We start from the raw sequence: 26,055 nt of genomic DNA on the forward strand, positions 1-26,055 counted from the left end.
TGAATTGATCTCCCCAGTCATAGAGATGCCTGTCTTGGCACACTGCAACTGCCCCCCCAAACCCACCCACCCACACACTCACAAAGAGTTAACTTGAGAACTGTGCCTCAGTGACATCTGCTGTTTGACTGGGAGAGCTGCACCGCAGCTTGAAGCATCACAGCATCATACACACACCCCTTTCCTTCCCCTCTAAACTGCCCCCCCCAAGGGGAATGTTGAAAGTCATGTGGAAATAATTGCTGTTAAGACTCAGAGAACTGCGCCAAAGCTGCCAAATCCCTCCAAAATATTGTCCTCTAACTAGCAGATGCTTTGATCCAAAGTGACTTACTGTACAGAGAAGTGCTGAACAGAGAAATAGAGTCCCATGTTTGAGCTCGGGCTGCCAGCGGAGTGTCACTGGAAACAGAGAATTAAAGGACGGCTCTCAACAAACAAGTCTGTCTTACCTATTGGCCTGGGGTGACGTCAATGCTGCTCCCCATCCTGGACACGCAGGGCTGCTGGGAAATGAATTTGGTTTACTTCTCCAATGGAAATGAATGACTGCTATATATCCACAGCCTATTTAAAATCATACATGATAGATGAGTATTGAATCTTCCAGAGGCATTGTTCATGCCACACAGAAATTTTAGAGGGCACGTGCCCGTGTTAGATTTGTCATGAGAATTCCTGTATCCAGACTGCTTCCACCATCACAGACAACTGACCTGTCTTCCTGCCAAACTCAGTGTGGTGTGTGTTCCTGAACAAGGCCTGACCTTCGACATAGCGTGTGCCTTCAAAGCACACATACGTGGACACATGTTTGTATATAATGAGTGTGTGTGTGTTTTGTGCTGTGAGAGAAAGACCCTGTTTTTGGACATCAAGGCCTACACACACACGCACACACGCACACACTGAGCAATACCAGACAGGCTCTATACGACACCTCTATCTAACTCTATCAGGTACTCTACTCAGTGGACTCATGCAGATAGGTCAAATGCAACTCAGCTGATCCCCCCTGTCCAACAGAAAGTGTACTACTGTTGACCGCGAACCTGTGTGGCAGCCGTATCTGGACGAAGTAGTGCATCGTGAAGGGCTTATAGAGTGTCATCTACGTGTTCGTAAATCTCCACCCTCAGTGAAACTGGCCACAGATTTTCACTCCTCACGGGTGAATACAGAACTGTACTCAGTTTCTATTCTTTTTTTACACAGGATATAACACTGATATAATAATAGAACTGTATAAGACAACTTTCTACTCATGATGGCATTGTAAATGAATGGATGGATAACACAAATGCAGTAACACCTTGCAGTGGCTTATTGTTGTGTATTAACCCATGGAAAAGTATTGCATAGTTATTATAGAGTATCCAGTCTGTAGGTAAACAATGAAAACCTCTTCAATATATATTTAAAATACGTAACAACACAATGTAAACACATAGTGTTAAACATGCTGTACCAAAACATACACTTATAAAGCAGCTCCTGTACCAAAATCCAAAACTGCATCTTAAAATCTCTTCCTTTAACATCACAGAATTTCTTAAAAGCTATATCCTCACATGAAATGCTGCTTATCCTACCTTTCAATTGAGCACCCTGTTTGCACTGTGTTATTACACTGTTGTAACTACATTATATATCAAGAGATTTGCATTAAATACTAGCACAGCATAATTCTGTACTTAAAATATTGTAGTTAGTTACACAGGTTAATACACTGGAATAAGACACATGTAAAGGGAAAAGTTACCCAATTTTTTTTTCTTTCTGGTTTAACTTTGACAGTCGAATGACAGAGATGGAAAACCTTGATATTAATGCTATTGTTAATGAATGCCTTTGTACAGTAGTGGATAAGAAGCTTTTCATTCTCCTGTTTTGTAACTTATGGTATTTAAATGTAGGTATTATTATTGTATTTAGAGGTATGAGAAGACTGGCAATATTTTTGACTATTTAAAGTAATTTTGAACTCATGATATTAAAGAGGTACCTCAGGCTAATGATGTTGGTAGATTGGTGAGACTTGTGTGTTTGCAGGTGAAAGGATTTGCCAAATGCTGGTGAAAAATGATCAGGAGACACACCTGTTGGTGCTTCAGCCAAACTAAATCCTTTGTTGAATTCAAACAAAGACAGCCCTACCAGGCTGAAAACACACCTCTGTGCACTGAGAAATGCTATGTTTTATATTCAAATACAGTGACCGCAGAATTCAGTGTGTGCAAATGGCTTTTGTTCTGTTTTTTAATACATTATTAACTAAATTATTCAACATTGAAACAGACAATCTCAGAATTTGCTTCACAAGGTTTTATTCAAATGCAGGGGCAAGGTTGTAAATAAAAATGAAAATGGTAGGACTAAAGGCAAAAAGGTATTCTTGGAACAGTATGTATACACTGCTGTGTAAAAACAAGTGCAACATTTAGTCTCTTGTTTTAGGCAATCAATCTGAATTCATTATCACCCATTAACTTTTTTCATCCCTTTTCTTGTATTTCTCTTTATTGATATTGCACTTCTCAGGTGACTGACAGCGGGTAAGTGGCTAACAGGTCTACATAGGAAATGTTCTGAAGCAAACACATCACAAAACGATTTGGCTGGAAATGCTTTGGAAAAAACAGGATATAAACGAAGCAATGAAATGCAATGTAAAATTACAGTTAGCTGACAAACAAGGTTATTTAAAGATAAAGGTCAGTGTAAAACATGACAGTGTGTTTCGAAGGTCAGTCAGCAGATAGTTGATTCATGGCAAAAGTGTCCCATTCTGAGCCCAGTTTCCCCAAACATTTTTAGCACATTGTTGGTCATTGTTTAGTGGAGCAACTTAAAACTCTGCCCTGGTCAGTTTTAGTAACATCAAGTCAGGTAAGGTCTGGGTAAAGTGCTCATGCTACATGATGAGGGTACAAGGGAAGAACATTGTGCTGACAGCGACAGATGACATGTAAAAGTGCCTCAGGTTTGCTCTGCCAGGAAAATAAAAAACACTCTTTAGCACTGAGCTATTTTCATGCTGTATAATGTGACATATACTTCCATGCCTGTTCTTTCTACATTAGTGTCTGCTTCATGATTAATCCGTGAAGAGAAAAAGCACAAATCTTTGCATCAAAGCTGTTTAGGACCGTGCATGTCGAGGCCGTTCCAGACTCAGAGCTTAGTATATGAATCCACATCTTTTGCTTCATGTTAACATGTATGTTTGTGTGAATTCCTGTGCTGCTAAGCATCCCACTGGTCCTCTCTTACTTTCCTTTCATCACACTTCTGTAGGTCCAATTCCACGTTGTTCAGTGCTTTTAAACTTACTCATCTACTACAGATATCATAATTAACCAGTGATTAAAAAAGGTAAAGTGATTCAGAATTTGTACTATCTATCATCAAAGTGCTGAAACCATTTCTGAAAAAAAAAAGACTTACAAGTAGAGGTTGTGGACTCACTTTGCCACTAAAATGTTTCTGCACATGTTGACTGTGAGTTTAGTGCGTGAGTCCATGTGTGCATGAGAATGTTTTCACCTCCAGCAATGTGAGTAACAGACCTCCTACTGTGTGCTTCTGCCCACTGAGTGCAGAGAAAGAAATTAGAAGAGATGCAATAGAGGAGAGGAGAGAATGTGAATAAGATGGCAGTTGAAACCGGCATCAATCATGACCGCCTGCTCCACAGCCCACAGTGACTCCCTACAGCGCTGAGAGAATCTAGCCTCCCACAAACCATCCATCATTCAAACAAGCGTGACCAGTTTCACAGCTCTACCGTGACTATCCCACATACGAAGTTCAGGAATCACCAACCAAGTCCGCCCACACTTTCCAAAGAGGACTGACACTGACCATGACCTCCACCTCGCTAAAGAAACTCTGCAGTTCTGCCTGTGACCCTTTATCTAATCCTCTCCTACTCTAGGTGACCAGCTTCTGCTCAGAGATGTTGTTAGATGTGGCACCAAATAATAAACCAATTGTGACTCTCCATATCTCCTACCAGGTTGCCCATATGCTGTGGTCGGGCAGATGGGTCGATACATGTTTCCTCACCCATGAGAGGGGGTGAGAGTTGAGGGTAGTGAAGGCCGGAAGAGGACAAGAGCGGGGGAGGGGCACAAATCGCCTATGACAGACTAAAGGATTTACAGTGTTAGATTAGATAAGCTGTGGTCCTTATACTGTCTGACACTACCACACCCACATGTGACAGGACAAAATAGCTGTGCAGCATAGTGTGGCTCAGTCAAAGTACACTGGTTGAGTAGAAATAGAAGAGAGTGTCAGCAGAGGTGATGTTTGATGGTGTAATGGTTTACAATCTGGACTGTAAATCCATCAGTGGGATCTTCTATTTGTTTCTCAATCTCCAACATGACCTCAAATTATCAACCTTACCATTACATATTTTTGTTACAGTTACAGTTGGAAGAAAATAACACACCTCACATCATAAAGGTTTCTGTATGAGGTTTTCAGTTTCACAAACTGTGCAGTGTGTTGGTGTAAAATGTGTGATGTGCTGTTTCTGAATGTTAATGTCGCCGACAAAAGGCCAGTGCAGAGCTATTCAATAGTACAACAGAAAAAAAATTAGAAAAAGAAATGGCATCATTACAATCTAATTACAGGAATAAAACCACAGTAACATAAGTAGCAATAAAAACACAAATATTGTCCTCATGATGGTGAATGTAGTATGAAAAACAAATGAACTGGTTGACCATAAACCTTTGGAGCATTTGGTGAGTTGATGATATTCGGTATGATTCAGGCCCTGGTATAGTCACTAGGTACATGTGTGACTGGGCTGTGTGTGCTTGAGTGTGAATGACGTAACTGTGTGCGTTTTTTTGCTTGTGTACAGTACAGTGCAGTACAGTGTGTGAAGTGCCAGAGGGTGCAGGAATCTGTGTGTGTTTTATGTGTTGCGTCTAAGCCTTGAACCCTAGCTGTCCCAGTCAGGGCCAGCCAGCCCGTCGTCATCTGAGTCAGACTCTGGTGAGGCCTCTTTGATGCGGCGCAGTGCCTCATGGATGCTCCTGGTCAGGGGGTCGGTGGAGGCCGGGAGTTCTCCCTGGTCCTTCCTCTCTTTCCTGGGGACGCGCCTCAGTTTGACCCCCTTGCGAATCTGAACCAGGATGCTGTTGGGGTCATCGTCACCCTTAGTAGGAGGCAGGGACCGCTGGTCAACCTTCCTCAGGTGGAAGCTGCCTCTCTTCAGAGAGGCTAGCACCTCATCCATGGGTGAGCTCACTGCATACAAGAAGAAAAGAGGACGACAGACTGTGATTGACTGATTGATACTGTAACTGGCTAATCTAATAGAGCCTACTATGGCACTAAATGGTTCCAGTACCTCTTCTGCTGTGGGAGTCAAACTCTGGAGTCTTCCTCAGCTTTTTCCGGGCGCTCACCAGTTGGCTACTGTCAAAGAAGCGAGGGATAAATGGACCGAGTGGGGAAAGGGAGAGCTCTTCTGCTGCACTCTTCCCCTCAACCTTCTGCCCATGCCGACCCGGGCTCCCAGAAGGCGACAACTCCTCCTTTGTTGGCAAAGGTGGAGGGGGAGGGGGAGGGGGAGGAGAGATGGGGGATGCCAGTAGTGAGGACAGGGAGCAGGGAGAGCAGGAGGAGTCTGCAGGACTGGGCACAGGCAGCGGAGGAAGGGATGCTGTGAGGGCCGTGACGGGCTGAGTGGTGAGTGTGGAGCTGGGGCTGGGGTCTGTCTGCACACTGGTGCTGAGACACAGTGGCTGGCCCTGCGTCTGGACACAGACAGAGTCAACACGCTCCTCCCTCTCACTCACGCTACTCATTTCCATGCTTCTTCCACGCTCTCTTCTTCTGGTGTGGGACACGCGTAGTCGAGTGGACTTCAGAATCACCTGACCTGGGTACCGCTGGAGAAAGACACAGACAAAAATCAATCAGTAAGAAAAAATGACTGAATGAAAATGTTGAGATATTTACATTAATAAGAGAGCACATACCTGCTTGAAAGTGCGTAGTCTGTCCAGAGTTCTCTGTCTCTCCTGACTAACTCTGCTGATCTTCCTCTCCTCGTCTTCTTCTTCGTTTTTCAGCTGTAAAATGTAGAGGTTTAGAGGAAGAGAGAGCTACTGACTTTATGGGTATACAGTCATGACAAACATGTCATTATAAAAAAAGCATCTACCTGTAAGACCTGGTGGGATATGGAGTCCTTGTAGATGCTTTGACGTTTCTGCTGTTTTTGAGTGTGGTTGGATACGCAGATCTCCTGCAGAAAGGCGAGAGAAAAAATACATCAACACACTGATCAACACAGAATCATCAACAATACGATAACTGCTGCAACAAAACCTTGTAGGAAATATTGATAGTTTAATAGTTATGATAACAGGTCATTACATCTTACTAGCTGATATTATTTGAGTCATTTATATTCCTACTTGTGTAATCTCAGGGCAAAATCCAAAATTGTCAAATATAATTATAGTGCATAACAAAAATGTCATTCTTTATACAAAATAAAAACCATCCTAGGATTTCCAAACAATATAATCAACAGCAGAGCGGGAGAAGAGGCAGCCAACATGAGCAAATTCAAATTCCAATGCATATTTTTAGCTGTTTCTTGATGAAATGTGCTTCTGGTATAGCATAAGAGCTAAACAGCACACAGCTGGATCACTTCTGCTTGGATATGATGCCCAGTCAAACAAAGTAAGTGCAAATCAGGAATGAAAATAAGTGTGAACGTGAGTAAGGTGTACACACCCTCTTGTTCCTCAGATAGGAGCGCTTGGCAGTGATGCGCCCCCTTCTTGCCTCCAGCTGTCTAGCGCTGACCCGAAGTCTGCGCAGCTCTTCCTTCTCTGCAGAATCATCCTCTGTTATATCATCTGCACTTTCAAAGGTGTCATAGTATACCACCTCATCCTGACGCTCTGAAAACACACATACAAATAGATACAGATCTTTCTGTACACACCAGTAATGCAATGAGTTCAGTGAATTCAGACCGTCTTCATGCACAGCCAACAGTATAGAATAGTTTGTGAAATATGTCTTGTCAGGACTCTCTTGAAAATGAGATAACGCATTTCAAGGGACTTATCCTGTAAGCAAAATTTGCCCAAAAGTAGCTGGTAAATTCGGCAAAAATACCTGTCATCTGTCTGCGAATGCTGTCTAGTTGAGCGGTGAGTAGCAGCTCTTCACACTGTAGTATCTCAGCCTGGATGTCGTACAGTTGGAGCTGGAGCTCGTAGTACTGTGTCTCCATGTGGTCTAAGAGTGCCATGGCGTCCTCACTGCTACACAGACTCTGCATCTGTGGGAATGGGACAAAATACTAAGTCACAAAACATCTGTGTGTGTGTGTGTGTGTTGATGTGTTTTGTATGGTGTTGAGCATTACTAACACACCTCCTCTCGAAGTGTGTGTTTCCTCTGTTCCAGACAGATCTCTCTAGCTCTCTGCAGCTGCAGAGTTTCCTTGGCGACAGAGTAGCGGAGTCTCTCCATGCGCTCCACCGCTGCTGTCCATGAAGATTTGCCAAACTTACGCTGGTCCACCTTCATACGCTCATACACCCCTACACACACAAACAAAAGTAAATTTGCTGGTGGCTGAGTGAAACATCCACACAGTTAAAAGTGACGTGTACTCACGTGAAAGTGAGTCACCAACACGATCAAGTAACTTTCTCCTCTAGTACAGCGAGTGGGCATGTCACCCACAGTTTCTTTTCTTTTAATGTGATCACTTCAGTCTCACAGGAGTAAAGCTATATTACAATAATGTAGAGGGAGACATCTATTGGCCACATTTGGACATTACAACTTACAATCTTTCATTCGTATTGCACTTAAGCCATTCACTTACTTGACTTTTGATTTAATAAGTGCCAGATAATAAATGGACCAATCAGTAGTGGAGAAAAACTGGGATAAACAGGGGCACTTTGTGGAGTAACCCTCCACAGACACACTCTGCTGGCAGGGCTGTTTGATCAATAGGTTGTCCTTGTTTCTTCCTGTCCCTGTCAAAGCACGGCTGTCTGCACTGCCTCATTAATACCAAATCAAATTAGCCCTGGCGTTCAAAACCGCACACAGGTCAGCAGCAGGCCAATGCTACCACTATGTGTGTGTGTGTGCTGTGTGTGATTACTCAAAGTCATTCCTCTGCTGCTTTATTGACTTGACATTGGCAGTGACAGTGATGGCGTATTGCACCTTTCTGGGCTCTGGCAGTGATCTCAAAGTATTTTACAGTAAACTCCTGGATGCTGAGGACTGCCTCCTGAGCTTTCTTCTGCCAGTCAAAGTCCTCCTTCTTCAGAGCTTCAATCCGCCTTGGGCCCAAGTAGTCATTCTCCATGGAAATCTGTTGAGGGAGGACGGACATATTTTTGTCAGCAAGAGCAACGAAAGGCCTCAGTGAGGGAGAAAAATCAAGTCCAAAGTAAAGGTTAGGGGATAAATGCATTTTTCAGATTTTATACAAATTCTTTAAAATATGTACAGCCTGGGATACAGTATATACTATGCTGATATCAAAAATGGATCTGGAGTTAATGGGATGCAAATGGTTTCATCTGACGTGATAAAAAAGATAGAGCATGGCAGTTCCTGTGTACACAGTACTGCCAATGCAGTCTCAGTAATGCCGGGCAGTTAGAGGCACATTCATAAAAGTCTGTATCCATTAGATAACACTGCTTCTTTCTCATTTTAGTTTCAGAGGTGGTTGGAACCCCAAATGTCACATATTACTGCCACTTAGTGGCAAGAGTAAATTGGTTTAACAAACAATGGGGGGGTGCTAAAAATGTTTTATCAAATTGGTTGTATACATGACAGTGCAGTAAAACTCTTACTTAAAAGGCTGCATGCTTTGAGGAACTCTGAGGTTTCACCACAGAAAGCAGGCCTGGAGAGGGAGCTACACTCCCACACATGGAAACACTGAAAATAGTAATAGTAATGCATACACCCGTGCAAACACAATTATTTCATACTAACCCATTTTCAACCAGCTTACAAAAGCATAATACCCATCTGGATAGAACGTAGGGAATTAATATTGCGAATAATTGAAAACTGTAAAATGCCTTCTGACATTTTTTATTCCAGAGGATGAAAGGAAGAATGGTGTAAATATAATTTCACCATTTTATTTAATCATACTTGTAATATTTCAACAGTACAAACTTCTATCTTTTAATTAGTGCATCATAGAACCATTTGAAGAGAGTTAAAGAACCACACACAAGACTCTTCACTGGTCAACACGGAGCAAACATCTAAAAAATAACAACCAAATGTCCAAGAGGAAAACAAAAGGTGCCTATGCAGCACAAAGGAGGAAAGTGAGCAGCAAAGGTTACAGAGCTTCATCCCCGTCTTACCCTAAGTAACCGCGCTGCACCTTAGCTCACACTGCACTACTCAGCAGTGCACCAGTATCATTTACCACTGCAATTTCCTGCTGTTGGGTTGCCAGCGCTTTGATTTTGATTTTTTCTGCATTCCTACACATAGTGTAATTTTAGACTGACTGGCTTTACATCTGATGATTTGTGTTACTGTAAATCTTAGTGGAGCAAACCTTTACATAAAAACCTACCATCTAAAAATGTACTTTAAAAAACATATCAACCAGTTAGATATAGATAGATATATGAATTTGCTTTGACCTTATGAATGCGCAAGATTAGTGGCTACATGAAGATCATAGGATTCATGAAGATTAGAGGATACATTGAGACTTGAACAACTTAAAAACTGGCTAGGCTGATGCTACTCTCTATCAACATGCTACCTCATTTATATAGTAAGTGTGGGACTGATGCTACATATTGAAGATATGCAAACACAGGGAGTTCTAGTGTACTCACCCTAATGTGTAATAATGTGGTAAAATCAAATGAATTGCTACTTTTCCACATACTATGCACTGACATTTTTCAAATTACACACTCACACTAGGGCATCTGCTGATTTCCTTTCAGCCAAACCAGACAACCCATAAGTCATCCAGTCATATATGTTTTTGTTAACTTGTTGTTGTTGGCTAACATGTGCATGCTTTACAGCTGATATAATGTCTAAAATTCTCCTGCTGGATTGATTTCCAATGTGTGATTGAGGGCAGATAGCAGAATGTTTGAGTTTATGTCAAATTATTTAATTACATAGGATGATGATGAAAAATGATACAGAATTTGAAAGACAAAACAATGAAAAAGTGACCAGAAAATGCCAAATAAACCCACAACTAGAGCTAAAGAACTGAAGAAGAGCTACAGAAAGCCATGCTGTGCCTGAGCTACAGACACTGTAGGCTATAAATAGACCCGGAAGTGCTTGTTCAAACTCTCCTCCCCCCTCCTCATACCAGTAGGAGGTTCCATGGTGTAATGGTTAGCACTCTGGACTCTGAATCCAGCGATCCGAGTTCAAATCTCGGTGGGACCTGCAGGTTTTTGTGCTGACATGTTTGTGAGCAACTTTACGGCAGTGAAAATTTAAGAGTGCAACAGCACCGAAACAGAAAGGTAGAGTCTGCTCTGGAAAAAACAATTGAGCAGTAAAGAAGTGATTTGATGTGAAAGCAAACACAGCTGACTGTCACCTTTGACCTATTAGTAATGTAGAGGATCAAAGTTGGTAATAGAGTTACATGAACAGTATGGAGGTTTGCTCTCTGAACTGTAAAGTGAGTCTAAATACTACACTCCACAGGACAGAAAGGATGTTTGAAGGACTGCAAGGAAGGAAATAAAGGACTGGCAATCAGTAGCTATATCTTATCACCATATCCTATTTACTTATCCCAGCATAACAACAGATTTTGATTAGTTATGTAAGCCAAAGTCAAGGAAATCTTATTTTTCTAAATTTTTATCAATTTGATCCCAGTGCCATTTGATTGAAAACAAAAACCTTTTTCATGCAGCCCTGCAGTTCATATGTTAGTGTGTTAGAATTAAAAAAAGAAAATTCCCTAACAAAAAATGTAATCTATCTGTCTTAAAATAGTTTTCATTACAAAAAGAATGGATGGCATTTGTCACAAATTAAACTAAATATGACCTTTTAACTATGGCCTTTTACTTCCCACTTATTTCTACAAAATACCTTAAGATGTGAAATTACACTGGAAAGGAATTGAATTCTTTCCCTCTTTTGTTATAACTTGGCTTAATAAAGGACATAACACCTTGCTTACATTCCTGTCTTTAGCACACACTGAAGGTCCTCACCTTCCCAGGGAAACTGGAATTTAGAACATTTATTCAGCCTAAACTGCTCTTACTTTCCTCTCCATCTTTCGTTCTCCATATTTCTATTTGTACTGCATGCCTGCTGATACCAGCATTAACCTGTGCCTGCAGTGAACCTATAGGACTACACACACAACATGACTTATTCATGGCTGTCTGAAACTGCAGGAAATTGGAGATCCATGCGGCTCCATTCCAGCTCACAGTATGTCACTCAACCCCCAACTGTCACATCCCACATGTGTTTAGATAATGTGGAAAAGGACAAAACTGACAGGAAAGTGTTCTCATCCAAGGTTGGGAAGAGCAGTGTGCGTGTATATATGTGTCTGTTTGCTTCTTTATTGATGGATGTTATGCAGTAATGTGATACTGACATCTTTTTATTACTGATGTGCTGTGTGTGAGTCAGAGAGCTAAATATAAATGTGCCATCAGCACTGCAATAATTGAACAAAGCATTTCCACCATTTATCCATTCACCAGCCTCCATCTTCTTTTTGCAATTTGATACATCTCACCATCCTCCCATTGCTTTACTAACCACAAGGCATCTTATCAGAATGTACAAGAGACTTAATTTTGCATAATACATCGCAGTCAAACATGCACATACACACTGATGCACACACACAGAGCAGACCCTATTTTAAGAGACATGAGAATTTCCTGTGACCATCCATTGTGTTTTATGACCGTAGAGAAATACATCACTGAATCTAGGGCCATCTGCACTGCAGCCAGCTTCCCATGTATACTAATTAAGCATAGCATCCGAATAACCCCCTGGAGTAAAAAAAAGGTTCACATGGTCTATGATAATAGGGTCAAACTACCACAAACAACAAAAAACACAAACTTTTAAGTCACATACATAATTTTCTCCTGTCATTTTCTACACCATGTTTTCCCTACTGGAATCAGCAGGCCATCTGTGTGTGTGTGTGTGTGTATACTGTGTACTTGTCAATGGAGAATTGTGACTCAAAACGTTGGCCTGTTTGAATGCGAAAGAGGTTTTGGCAAATTACTGGGGTCAACGGATTTGGGTCCTAACTCTGTAAGAACGTACTTTTTATGAGGCAAATCCCCCCAATCTTCTGTGGAGCTGCTTCTTAATGCTTGTGCACACATGCTTTAAACTGCAATCCTTAACTAGCGCAAACTGTTACCTTGATCTGCTGTCTGCGTAGCATTGCTAGTTCCCTCATGTCTCTGAAGGGCTGCAGCAGGTACTGGTACAGCTGTGTGGAGGCCTCCAGCAGGCCTCCATAGGCCTGATCTTCCTCCCCATATAGCTCCAACAGTTCCACCATACTGTCCATGGTCTTGTGCTTCTCCAGCAGCTGCATCACATGCACAAAAAGGGAAGTTCATTGTCACCATACAAACAACTTTCAGAATATCAGAACAGATATTTTAAACTCTCTGTAAGACCTTGTTAATGACGCATTTGCAGTTATCCATATCAAATGTAGTAGCAAGAGGTCCACGCAAACAAACAAACAAATAAAAAAACATTAAGACAGTTGGAGGCACCTTGACTGTAATGTAATCTGCAGATGTAATGTAACATGTGCTTTCAATTGTCTGTTATATGTATCTGTATCTGTAACAGTGTCAGAAAGTCAGTTAACTCATCACAAGTTTATGAAAACAAAAACATACTTACATATTTTACTCAGCAGTAAATGGAAACTTGCACCTCACTCTGAGATTAAGAGGATGCTTTGTCTAACTGTAAATAATAGGAGTATATCTGAGTGCAGTCTCAGCGCTCAGACCATGGCTGATTGAGCAGAGTCCTTTCTGCTGCTGGGAATAAGATCAATACACACACATTTTTGCCAGACTGAACAATCCTGAGGGCTACCAGCAAGCACTGAAATAGCCATTAACTCAGCCCTCAAATGGAGTGGGAGGATCAATAGGCCAGTGTGTGTGCGCGTGTGTATAAGATCCTACGGCACAACAAACTGTGACAGTGTTTGAATGAACTACAGAGCATTTGCCATGATAAAGAGTGGAATAAAATCAGTAGCTCTTACTTCATCTTCAGGATGAATGCACCTTCAAATAAACTGGAAGTCCCATAGAGTGACGGACACTTATTGAAACAATTGGAGCAAATTAGCTTGGGCTGGTTGGCGCACATTCTGTGAGACTGATGGCTCTGCTGTTTGATGTTTTTTTGCTCAGGAAGGGCAGTAAGGCAAAGCTTCCTGTGTCTGGTTTTCTGTCTTTTTTATTCTGAGTGTGTGTGTGTGTGTGTGTGTGTGTGTGAGAAAATGGGAGTGGGTGTGGGACTGACTGGGTGGAAAGACATGTGGGTGATTTGCCTACGCTACTCACAGCCTTTTTCACTGCCAAAAGTACAACAGAGAGGAAACGCCTTTGCCAGAAAATCATACAAACACATCAGTATAAATGAATGTCTCTTGACTCTGTCTTACTTTTGCAAAGACAGTAAACATACAAGCAGATATAAAATATATCATACTGTGACCTTGCTGTACCGCTGGAGTAATGAACAGTGTGTGTTTTACTTAGATATAGACTTACCATTGTACCTTGTGTATTAGATAACTGGTTAAACTAAAATGGTATTTTCTTGGCCAATACTACATATATTTGAGAGATATGTATTCCATAAACACAGGTAACACTCAAAGTGGATGTACTAGCCACTGTAATGCTGTGATGCTAATAATGGCACACTCTTTACTTTAATGCTCTCTCTCACCAGATTTCTCAGAGGACTTCTTGCACTGTCTTAATCTAACGCCATTGATTAGTAGGACAATGTGAGAGTATCAATGTAATGTCTGTTTATATTAAGAGCTGTTAATCAATCACTAGCTGCTGCTGGTGTGTGAGAGGAGCAGGCCTGGAGCGTGAATGGTGTCTGAATTATGTCTCAACTGTGTCAAGTCAAAGATAAAAAAGCAGAGCTAAGTTGAGCATCGATGCTAGTGTTTGATTATATTATATACATACAGAAGTGTCACAGAAATGTATATAGATAATATAGCTTCAATAACAATTTTATCACTATTCATAAAATACATGTAGAACTCATATTCACTACCACACATTGGTCATATTGATCAAAAGCATCCATGCATAAATGTTCTGCATGATAATCACAAAAATGTGAAGCCCCCTGGTGGCTGGCTGCAGTATAGGTCATAAACCCTGCCCCCTCCATGTTAGCGGATGGGACATGGGTCAAACTAAAAAATCAAAGTACACGTCAAATACATTTTGAGATGATGGTTTCTATCATTTTAGGTAGTTCTTATCACTCTGATGTATGTTCAAGTGTCCATTTTTCTGATAAGTTTGGTTTTAATTAGTTATCTGACGCTATAAAAAACTTGGGAGACAGTCCCAGGTGGTTCCATAGAAAAGCTCAGGAAAGCAGCAATGAGCTGCTCTTTAATGGAGGTGGGGTGGTTAGCCAGACATAGATTTGCAAAAAACAAGCAGTTAGTCTTCATCAAGTCTTGTCTCTTGTAAAACCAAAAAATGCTGTTTGAAAAAACTTCTGATAAAACATAAATATCACCTTTGCCTCGCTTGTCAAAGTTTGTTTTCAAATGTGGAATGGGCTCATTGTTGCCTCTTGTGGCCGTTGGGGAAAATGACATCCACTGCAAATGCGGTTCTCACTAAATATTAAGCACCAGACGGTGTTTCCACCCTGCGGCCTCAGGGGGCAGTAATAAACCCATTACAGCTAGGTGCACAATGAGGCGAAGAAGATGCTGCACTAGAAAACTTACTCAGACCAGCGACACACAGGTGAGATTTATGCTTTATCAGAAGTGTTTTCAAAGAGTGTTATATGATGTTACAAGAGAAAAGACTTCAAGGATGAAGACTAACTGGTCAGTTTGGAAAATGCATGTCTGGTTGACCGACCCCACCTCCGTTAAAGAACAGCACACAGGTGATTCCCTGAGCTTTTCTATGGAATCATCTGGGACCGTCTGCCACGCACTGGCTGAGACAGGGATAGGTAGCAACATGTGAGCAGCAGTGATGACTTTGCACATTACATCAACAGGTTGACAGAATTGCTTTAAGTGTGTTTGTGTGTGCGTGAGTGTGTGTGTGTGTGCATTTGGCAGCAGGTATGTTAAGAATATAATATCCCACAGAGGACTTACTTACAGTTACAACCTAGTTTTACAAATGCCTCCTTCTCTTACTAGCTAGCCAGTAAGATTGGTCTTTGCACCGTATTCTCACAACACTTATTTCATAGGAAGGAAAGAATGATGGAAGCACTTTCCCTGTCAGATGTCTCATCAGTGTACAATTGCTGAATGACATGTCTGGATGGTTAGTACAAAGTGTACACAAAGTCCAATGAAACATTCATGAAGTTTCCTGACTGGACAGCCAATCATTTTTATAATTGATTATGAGATATGCATCTACTGGATCATCCACACATCTACAGTCAGTTTAAAATGTCACAAACAAGTTAATATACATTTAAAGTGATGTTTAAAATATACTTATTTTTGTGGTTGTGTGAAGATCATCAACACAGTATCATGGTTCATCATGTTGACCTTTTCTGTATACTGTATTGTTTTGTACTTAATTGGATGCAATGTATTAAGTATGTCATTTAAATACCTGTCTAGCTCAGATTAATGGCTGGTGCATCACATTTCCTCACTACCATTGTGGTATGGCAAGCAGCGCAGTTCATCTTGTCAGTACAGCAGAAAGACTGTGGTCTCACAGTTGTCCAGATGTGCAGCTGTGTGAACGTGAGTTACAGATACTTTGCACAGACTATGTTAATACGAAGCTGAGAGTTATAGAGATACTGTGGGAGGATCACTAAAAGTCTCACCTCTTGCAGATGTTTTGTGGCACGGTTGACCGCCTCTTCGTAGCCGGACTGCCTCAGTTCGCTCAGGCTCTCATAGTACTCATCTGGGTCGTCATTTTCCGTGAACAGAACCTGCGAAAGGATCTTCCATCCACACGTATCGAGCGCATGGCCTAGATAAGCCTGTAAACTGTAGCAAAGCTCATCCATTTCGGTCTCGCATACTTCCGCCGGGCCGAACAGCACCGTCCACATCCCGGCTGGTTCCTCCGGAAACACCGGGAGACAGGGCTCCAAGTCCGAGTTCACCGAGCACAGCTGCTGGTGGATTGCCCGGAGGTCCTGGAAGGAGAAGAGTCCGGCCCAGCTGCAGTCCTCCCTACTCAGACTATCCAGTTCTTCCAGGTCCAAGCTGTCCAGTGAGGGGGGCAGTTGGTCCTCTCTAAGTGATTTTAACACCTCAGTATCAGGACTAACGGCAGACACTGCAGATTTAATCACAATTTTGACAGGACTTGGTTTTGTTGTTAACACAGACTTGGTTTTGGGACTGCAGCCTTTAACCACAGCCTCCCTGGCTCCTTTGCTAGGGCTCCTAGATACTTTATCTCTGACGGGACTTTCGGGCCATTTTGTTTGGTCCCCATCCTGACTGGTCGCCTCCGCCGGAGGATCCCTACCAAAGCTTCTCCTCTGCACCGTCCTGTTATGACACGTAATGGCAAATTTGCCCTCCACTTCATTCCAGGCGACGATAAAAACGAATTTATGCTTTTCCTTCTCCTCAAACGCATTAGGGCGAACGGCTACCCACCCCGACTCCAAATTATCCTCCATTGTGAAGGACATTTCTGCAAAGTGATGGAACAACAATAATAACGCTGCGCGCGCCAACTAAACCTGCTTTGGCACTGTGTAACGTTAAGAGTCGGATGCAGCGTAGTAAAGCGGTGTGTTAATATACGGTGTTAAATCAGCGTTTACAAAACAATGTTTTCTCTCCGAGGATGTTTTGCCTGAAGGGCTATCCTTCCTCGCTCAATCGGATGAATTTGGAGCAGCGCGGTGTCATTTCCCATCTCTGGCCCACCTGCTTTCAACTTGGATGTCTGACTAACCTCCCGCAACAGTTAGCTTTGACATTAGCTTACCGACCATAGACTCGACTCTGACACATAACATGCGACCGTGTGTTTACCAGGTCCAGCGGTCGATCCGCCTGTCAGCTGTGTTCCGTTATCCTCGATCTCTCGGCTCCAGACCTCCCTTCTCATCATAAAGTACCAGTGGGGTCCAAAAACAGTGGCGTACATCGTTCAGATACGAAAGACTGAGGCCATGAATGAGTGTGATAAGGGGTTTCGTCCAATCGTCTTCAGAAAGGTTAGCATAATCTCCAAACTCATAACATCACCATGTTTTCTTCATGGTTCGCCCAACCAGACCTCATACGCAAAATAATAATGATATCTTCACGTGCTGTAAGAAATATCGGAATATCCATGGAGGCGACAATAAAGCAAGCAAAGTATTTCTGTGTCATTTTCGCCCAGCCTTTACCATTTGTTGCTATTGCCATAATACGTTTAGTAAGCCGTATTATAAGGTTACTGTCTAAATGGAAAATAAGTCTGAATTAAGCTACAGTCTTGCGAAATACTGCGAAGAGCAGATCGAGGTTGTACTAGCTAGGTAAAAACATGTGTGTCCGAGGAGCATTTAAAGGCAACATTAGAATCTCAATTTGACTAGGGTACGTAGGGACGTGCTGACGTTGAGGTTGAGCAGTGTGGGATGGTTTGCGGAGTAGCTGCAGCATTGAGAATAATATGAATTAATACAATGTGTGCTTTCAGCTTATACAAAACTTATTCTACTGCCAGAAAACCCTGAAATCATGGAATGTAAAACGATTTTATCAGTCATTATAAAGATTAATGCATTATACACGAGATATAGTTCAAATACATTTGTTTCCAAAAAACAATAGTGTAATCCTGAAATAAACATTAGAAACATGCTGTACAAATGTGCCATTTAAACTGTAAAGTATCCACAGAAAGATGCCTCAAGCCATCTGTTTGACTTGCTGTGGGAGAGAGCTGTCGAGTTCTCATTGTTTACACACATTGGCTGGACTGTTTCAGAGGACAGGAATGGAAAATAGTATTCCCCTTTAATGGTCACAGCCTTGAGACAGATGAAAGTCAATCCCTCACCAGGGTGCATCGCTTCTTATGATGCTCTAATAGATGCTAAAGGAAATACTTAATGGGTTCCAACAGAGTTTGCTTCTGCTTTGAGCCCCATTGCACTAGTGACCTATGGTGCAATGTGTTTGCATTCTTAAACACATCCCAAGTGTCCATCACAAACTCAATATTTTTTTGAACAAACTCATTCAAAATGTATTTACTAACATCTTATAAAATACTGACTGATGATTATTATCTGGCTGAGAATATTAAAGAGCAAAGAAAGAGGTTTCAGGACAGAGATAGACTGCAGCAACATTGAGGAGTCAAGAGACAGCATACAAATAGCTCACCTAAACCTAAAGCCTAAAATACATTGACTAAATTCCTTGAACTGGAGCCTACAATAAGTGAAAAAAAGAGATTCCTTGATCTTCATCTATGACTAATAATACACTGTAACAAATGTTCCTGTTAAATTACAGTAATCTACTGGCAGCTACAGTTGCCAGCATGAAACTCTTATTCTACAGTGCACCTACTTTAATCTACAACAACAGTTAATTACTGTAATAAATAGTACAGTACTGTGCTGTATAGAATATAAGCTTTACAGTATAATACTGTCAGCTGTTTGGTTATAACCATTACACTAATATACTAATAATGAAAGATTTTATATTTCAAAACGAAAACCCCTGAAAATTGCTTGCATAGAAATGACATGGGACAAGAGACAGCCTTACATCATGAGACATTTATTAAAGCCAATGCAATATCAAACACAATCATTAACTGGAAATTGTTGGGTCTCTGTAATAATATTAGACAGAGTGCGGTCTAGACCTGCTCTTTATGTCAAGTGTCATGAGATAAGACCATGTTAAGTAAACCATAGGAGCAGGATGTTTGTAGGCAAGGAGGAAAGCAGCAAGTGGTTTGTCCACTTCGGTTTTGGCAGGGTCAGAGGTGAAAATCGTCTTCCTCTTCTTATTATTCATCCTTATGTCTTGAATAAAATCACTGATCTATAATATTTGATAATAATTAATAATAATGTACGCCTTTTTTAAAATTTTCTTTATGTTGACTGTGTGCTAAATGCGGTGGTGGGACTTGATGCGACATGATTGTGCTCAGGTGAGTTATGGGCGGATTCAAGTCTGACAGAGAAAATACTGTATTATACCGTAAGATTGTCCAGACGCTTTCTGTTCATATTTTCTTCCTCAAAGGCATCAACATTTACAGTTTTTAACTGTATTTACAAAGATCGGTACATTACAGTAAAAATGTCCTGTATTTTTACAGCAATTTGTTACAGTATAGGTTTAAAAAGTCAGACCTGTCTACTAATTGCCAGCTCAAATGGGCTAATAGGTAGTACTAGAACCAGCTGCTGTGGTAGACATACTGTATGTGTCTCCAAAATGTGAAAATGTTAGAGAGTAAAGCTAGACAGTATCTTGCTCATCAAAATAATAAATACCTTGTGGATGCTCAATAACAAGAACACTATCCCATCTTCTATCTTCATGGATGGGCATTGTAGCTGCCCAGAGGCAGGAGAGGAGTTTCTTGTGTGCAATGAAATATGATATGTCAACACATCTCCTTTTGTATTTGTTTCTGGTGGATATTGACAGCAGGGCAATGAACGATTACTGTTGGGCCTAACTGGGCGAACATAGAAATGTATTATGATCGCCTAGTTAATCTTACCTGTCACTATACCAAGGTTTAAGGGCGCATCTCCAGAGCAGAGCACCAACGTTTCTGCCTCTCTGAACTGTTAGGAGTATATGTAGCTCTGAAAGTTAAAGTGACTGTTAGCCAACAGAAGTATAAGACGGAAATGTTAGTGGTTTCATGGTGTAATGGTTAGCACTCTGGACTTTGAATCCAGCGATCCGAGTTCAAATCTCGGTGAAACCTCAGAGTTTTGAGTGGTGGAGTCAGTACAGTAAGAGATTTCTAATACGTAGCTATCCACCTTAACATTGGACTAAAAATTGTAACGTATGTGTTCATAAGTCAGGAATCAATACAATCATCCATTTGTGCGTTCAAGCATAGAAAAGAAAGATAAAAAATGATCGTGGTAATTGTTGATACAGAAACTAATGATGACGTTACCTTTTTGTCTACAGTTCTAATTTATGTTTATGGTTTCTACATGCCTATATCCATATATTTTGCGTCTGTAAGCACTGTTTGTGGTACAACAGGTCAGCAGGAGTGTGCATGGTGCAGTGTTGCCTCGCTTGGTGATACTAACATAAACCCCTGTAAATTATTAGCTAATTGGCGCTACTGTGAGCTTATAAAGCATGTTGAATACACAAACGCCACCCTCCTCTTGATGCGTATGTCTGTTAATGTTCAATCGCTTTAAATTTCTCGGTATATCCAATTCTAAGAGAACGAATCATATTTATGAAAAAAATCTCCCAATCTCTCTTTGTAATATATATTTCTAGTTTTGGCTGTTTTTGCTTTTGGGGGAGGAGGGCTGTGTGTATGCTACCAATTGCAGTTAAACATTTCAAGAACACACGCTTTATGTTGTTCAGAAAGAATACAGAGGCCAAACATGCTCACAGCTAGACTTAATACGTGATTTAATTGGTTCCATGGTGTAATGGTTAGCACTCTGGACTCTGAATCCAGCGATCCGAGTTCAAATCTCGGTGGGACCTTAAATTTTAAAATTATGTGCATATCCTCTCCCACAAACCCAAGAAACGTGTTTATTGGTCCACAAAATCTATGTCCAAAAATGTACTACAAATTAAACACATTGTTGTGTGAAAGGTCAAGTCATAGGCTTTTGAGTCTATGTGAATATTTTAACTTTGATGGCCACCACTCTCCACCCAGCCTATGTGTATATGCTTTGCGTTAAAACCCCCTGACATCAAGTCTCCACTGGTTCTAAATGATTATGCTTCTTATAGCTGATGAACACGGAGGGGAAAGAGTGAAGGAGAAAGTGAGCAAGGAGTGGTAAATGAACAACTATTATGCCTACAATATGCTGTGGCAAAATGTATACATTTAGACACAATAATCACTTTGATTAGGTTTATACCTTACCATGGCCATAAACCTTCTCCTCACTTCACCCGACTTTTACCCTGATTCAGGTTAATAAGTGACACACTGATAATGGTAAAGCATGAGAAATGTTGAACCATGAAGCACAGTGTGAAAGAAGATTTTGCCCCGTGCATTCACATAGACTCTAATTTTACTGTCTTGCATTCAGTCATTCCAGTAAACAAAAACAGAAACATATTTGCTATAGTATGCATGCAGTACATATAGAAACACATGCACATGTAAAACTATTTACAGTATATTAGGTAGATGACCACATCAGGAAAAAATACTTTTTCACATACAGTTCAGTGTTGATGCCAACTTTTTTTCACAATGTGCGCAGAGATGAGAGCCCATTTTTTCCTTCACCCCACAAAACTTATATTTTGGAACCAGTCTAAGTCAGGACAACAACCTACTGGTCAGACACATGTCATGTAATGTAATGAGTACTCAGATTATTACTGCAAAGAAGGAAGTGATACACTGTATTTCAGCAATTTAGAAGTGTTGTATATATGAAAAGTTGGGCCAATTCACAAAATGATGCACTCCTTGTTAGCAAATCAACAATTTTTTTATTGAATGTGTGAAAAATTTTAGCAGTACATCAACAAATATGCTAAGTTTTACTAACTTATAAATGTAGCGATGGGTAAGAATATCAGCTTTGTTTTGATGTAAAATAATTGTGATATAAGTGATAGTACACAGTTTAGAGAAAAAGTATATATAATCTGATCATACATATAAGGAATACAGCATTGTTGAATTCTACCATACAGAATATTGTACAGTAGAGACAGGTGATTGTGTTGGCATTATCTATTCCAGCTATTGATGATCCTCCATTTTATTCAGTAGCTGGTGCGGCCATGGAAGGGCATTTGGGACGTCCAGAAGCAGGCAAAAGGTTTTCCCAGTATTCTCGACGAGCCCTATTTCATATATTTTGGTAGATTAGTTGGTTGTAAATCAACACTTTTGCAGAGTAGAAAACACACACTTTCCCTGTTATCTATATTAAAATGTTCTATACTACTGTTTGCAGTCTTTTGTCAAAATTATGCCTAATTTGAAAAGAGCAGCACCTGTGTTTCCGCCCAGTCTTACCTGGCTCTGACCCAGGGTTTAGTGTGCATCTCCAGAGCAGCTCCCCAGAGTCCGTGCTTCTCTGAAGCTGGTGGGAGGAATCCTCTCTCTGCAGCCACCTCTTCTGCTATAGCTCTGATATGGTAGGGCTCAAATCCACAGCAGCCACCAATGTAGCAAATTCCAGCATTGTAAGCCTCTCTGGCGTATTTATGGATGTCCCAGCGGGTCGTTACTCTGGTCTCCAGAGCTGAGATGAGGGTAAGTTGAAGTTTGGCCATTTAGTTATAAATCTCATCAAACTGCATATATGGGGAGTTTAAAAATGTAGCAATACATGAGCTTTACACTCACATTCCTTAAGTATTTATACTTACATTAAATATACAAAATAAAGTTTGCAGACCAACAATAAGAATTTTCCAACCTATAGCTTTTTTCCTTCATCCTACACAAAAGAAAATGCTTACCGAAGGGGAACTCAGGTAGGCTGACGTAGCCACCGAGGTTGCACTCAGGTGTGTGAAAGCCCAGTGGCTGGATCATGAGATGGGCTTTGAGACCAGCTTTCTCTAATCCCTCTTTCATCAACTTCACTGTACGAACGCACGTCAGAGGATCCAAGTGGCAATTTATTCCAACAATATCAGCTCCTGCACATGAACACATTCACATGAAACATATTCAGGTTGTGCAGCTAAAAACATGATGTCAGACTTGAAGTACCACATCACAGAAAGTCAGTGTACCAGCTTGGACCAGCCTGACAGCACACTCTCCAGGTGGGATCCCGTGCATGTCTCCGTGAGGGGAGATGCACAGTGTTGCAGCGACTGGTTTACCGCTGGTCTTCAGCACCTCCACTGCCCACACTGCCTCTTCCACATGTTCAAAGAACTGCAGTAACAAAATATGCATACATCATCAATACAATCAATAAATTTAGGCTTAAAAAAGAAGCAGTAAAAAAGAAAAACACATAGAAATTACAACTTAATGAACTGATTTTTGGCCACGATGCGCAAGAAAAAAAACTGGTCTCCACCAACCCATGTGAAAATATCAGGCTCTTTAGCTGCTACATGCTCGACCTTCTTCACCAATGTTGCATACTTTGTGTGTCTGTCATTTGGTGCTGGGCAGGTAGCACACAGTGGGTTTATCAGAGTTTATTAGAAACAAATCCGTAAGATTAAAAAGGCAAAAAAGGTCTGTAGAGTTGCAGAGTAATTTTTACATTATTAGTCATTATTTTTACAGTCATGTGATTCAATGTTTAGATCAAAAATACAAATGAATGCATATTTCATTACATTACAATCGATTGCACACAGTTATTCCTCTTTCACTAGTCATACCTCCGCTATGAAGAAATCAATGTCCTTCTTGAGGAAGTCATCCATCTGCTTCTTAAAGATGGCCTTGACCTCAGTCTCACTGTGAATCTTCACAAAACAGGGAGTCTGAGACACGCACCCAGCAACCAATGCATCACCCTCATTGGCTACCTCCCTGGCCAGGTCACAGGCTGCCTCATTGATCTGGGCCCCCTGGATTAGATGAGACCAGATAGGAGTGATACCAGACTGCTGTGAGAATGATTTTCATCATGTAATGAAAATGGAATAATGGTGTTATTTGATTTTCTAAAAGGACTAATAAGGTTTTGTACTGACAGTGATGTCGGTGACATTGCCACTCATCTCCAGCTTATCCTCACTGCAGTAGAAGGTGAATGTCTGAAGCACATTGGCTCCTGCTCTCAGGAACTCCCTGTGCAGCTGCCGCACTGACAGAGAGACAGAGGAGTGACAAATATGAAAAACTAAACAAAAAATTGCTTAATACGAGTAGGGAACTGCTTCTTTGTGATTAATAATTTGGGGCACGGGCAAGGCAGGATTACTAACCTGGCTAAGAGAGGGCCTAGGCCTAAGCAAATGTCCTAGGTTCATTGCATGCCAGAAGGTTTTGGTAACTTGATTATTTTTGATTAATTAATTTGTTGGGGAATTGGCAACATTAATTAGCGCCATTATTTGTTAATAAAATTATTTATTTTTGGCACTGTCTTGCAGAAAGGCCCTCTGTCAAAATCTAGTTTAAAGAGCTTTGTTGTTTTACTTTACAGTGTGCTTATATGGAGCACATTCCTAAGAAAGTGTTTAATCAAATTTCCATAAACTAACTTACTTACTCCAACACAAGAGTACTGGTTGGCCTCTAGCTGTGTAGAGATATAATGAAGCTCCCATTTATAGTCTGCTGTATGAACTTTAATGGAAACTTGGAGGACAGATTATATAGAATGCACAGAGGGTGGTAGGTGGGGTGTGATGCCCCCCCCCCCCCCCCCCCCACCAGTTCATCCGGCCATGGGCTGGGTTTATACCTGCTTCAGGGTGTTCAACAGCAGCTTCAGGTGTCCAGTGTCCTGCCTTCACATAGCCACGTCGCTCTAGCTGCATCACATAACCTCCATCGCCTACAACCACCTCCCCAGCATTTAGTCGCTCCAAGATACCCTGGATGCACACACACACACACACACACACACACACACAGGCAGATAGTTGCTGTACTCATCAAAAGCATGCATGCACAAACTGGTATGTCACACATGTCCCCTCAGGGCTAAAGACTAAAATGCAGATATCACATGAGGGACAGACAGTTAACTCAGGTATGAAGTGCCCCAAACAGGCAGGTCATGACGTAGGCCTACTCTGCTCATAAATAAAAAAGGTTTGCCAGGTCTCATGGAAATCGTTTGAGTCTCGTACGGTGTTTTATACTCAAAACAGTAATGTATTAAGATTGTCATTGTCTCATTGACGCATCTTCCTTACTGCGTGCCAGCCAATGAAATGGTATTCTGAATAGTTAATATGTCATTTATTCACCCTGCTCATCTCCCTTATTAAAAATGTCCAGGCATAGACATGTTCCAGAGCGCTGAAAACGTGTTTTTCCATAATTATCCAAATATCAATTTCTAAATCTGAATATTAATGACAAAACTGTATAAACAGTGTGATAAACATCCTCAATACATGGGGTACCTTTTAACTTTTTGTTAACGTTTTGCATTATATTGCTCTTTGGAGTGCAGCGTTTAAGGTTTTAATTCATTTGGACAATTCAGTCAATAATGTTCAGAAATCACACGAGAGACAAGACTCAACCCACCTGCTGGAGTCAAAAAATTAGATTACTTTTTGTTTCTTTGACTTACCCTCCTCTTGCTCTCCATCGTAGACAAAGTCCCGGCTAGCTTGCAAAACTTGAAAGAAAGTGAATCAGAGTTCGTTTGAGATGAAGCAGGCCCGAGCACCGATCACAGACCGGTTAGAACGCTGAAACAGGCGCACTGGTTCTGGGCGGCTGTGAGGCTCAGTGGGTTGAACACACCCACGATCCAGCCGCGGCACTCCCCCTGTTCACGTCATACGACCCGCCCGCCTAACCCTTTCTCCTCCTTTTCCCGCAAATGCAATTACATATTAAACATAAATATCCA

The 26,055-nt window shown here is 41.2% G+C and overlaps 2 protein-coding genes and 3 non-coding genes across 5 annotated transcripts; 3 read left to right on the forward strand and 2 right to left on the reverse strand.

The window, feature by feature from the left end:
* Positions 1–4,963: 4,963 nt before the first annotated feature.
* LOC139284453 (junction-mediating and -regulatory protein-like) lies at positions 4,964–16,995 on the reverse strand. The gene is made up of 10 exons (XM_070904729.1): positions 16,168–16,995; positions 12,467–12,640; positions 8,242–8,392; positions 7,429–7,598; positions 7,168–7,333; positions 6,778–6,947; positions 6,194–6,277; positions 6,009–6,101; positions 5,375–5,918; positions 4,964–5,271 (listed from the first exon to the last, which is right to left on the reverse strand). The coding sequence occupies exons 1-10, from the start codon at positions 16,993–16,995 to the stop codon at positions 4,964–4,966; spliced, it is 2,688 nt and encodes an 895-aa protein (XP_070760830.1).
* Positions 10,414–10,485, forward strand: trnaq-cug (transfer RNA glutamine (anticodon CUG)). The gene has a single exon. It is a non-coding gene; the product is annotated as a tRNA-Gln (tRNA).
* Positions 16,996–20,204: 3,209 nt separating the features above from the next.
* On the forward strand, positions 20,205–20,276 carry trnaq-uug (transfer RNA glutamine (anticodon UUG)). Its single transcript has one exon. It is a non-coding gene; the product is annotated as a tRNA-Gln (tRNA).
* A 692-nt stretch (positions 20,277–20,968) lies between these two features.
* Positions 20,969–21,040, forward strand: trnaq-cug (transfer RNA glutamine (anticodon CUG)). Its single transcript has one exon. It is a non-coding gene; the product is annotated as a tRNA-Gln (tRNA).
* Positions 21,041–22,259: 1,219 nt separating this feature from the next.
* LOC139284193 (betaine--homocysteine S-methyltransferase 1-like) lies at positions 22,260–25,901 on the reverse strand. The gene is made up of 8 exons (XM_070904386.1): positions 25,771–25,901; positions 24,928–25,060; positions 24,212–24,324; positions 23,894–24,085; positions 23,285–23,432; positions 23,006–23,188; positions 22,557–22,785; positions 22,260–22,381 (listed from the first exon to the last, which is right to left on the reverse strand). The coding sequence occupies exons 1-8, from the start codon at positions 25,786–25,788 to the stop codon at positions 22,297–22,299; spliced, it is 1,101 nt and encodes a 366-aa protein (XP_070760487.1). The 5' UTR covers positions 25,789–25,901; the 3' UTR covers positions 22,260–22,296.
* Between the last annotated feature and the right edge of the window lie 154 nt (positions 25,902–26,055).

The sequence above is a fragment of the Enoplosus armatus genome, chromosome 4 (assembly GCF_043641665.1).
Source record: "Enoplosus armatus isolate fEnoArm2 chromosome 4, fEnoArm2.hap1, whole genome shotgun sequence".
Lineage (NCBI taxonomy): Eukaryota > Metazoa > Chordata > Actinopteri > Centrarchiformes > Enoplosidae > Enoplosus > Enoplosus armatus.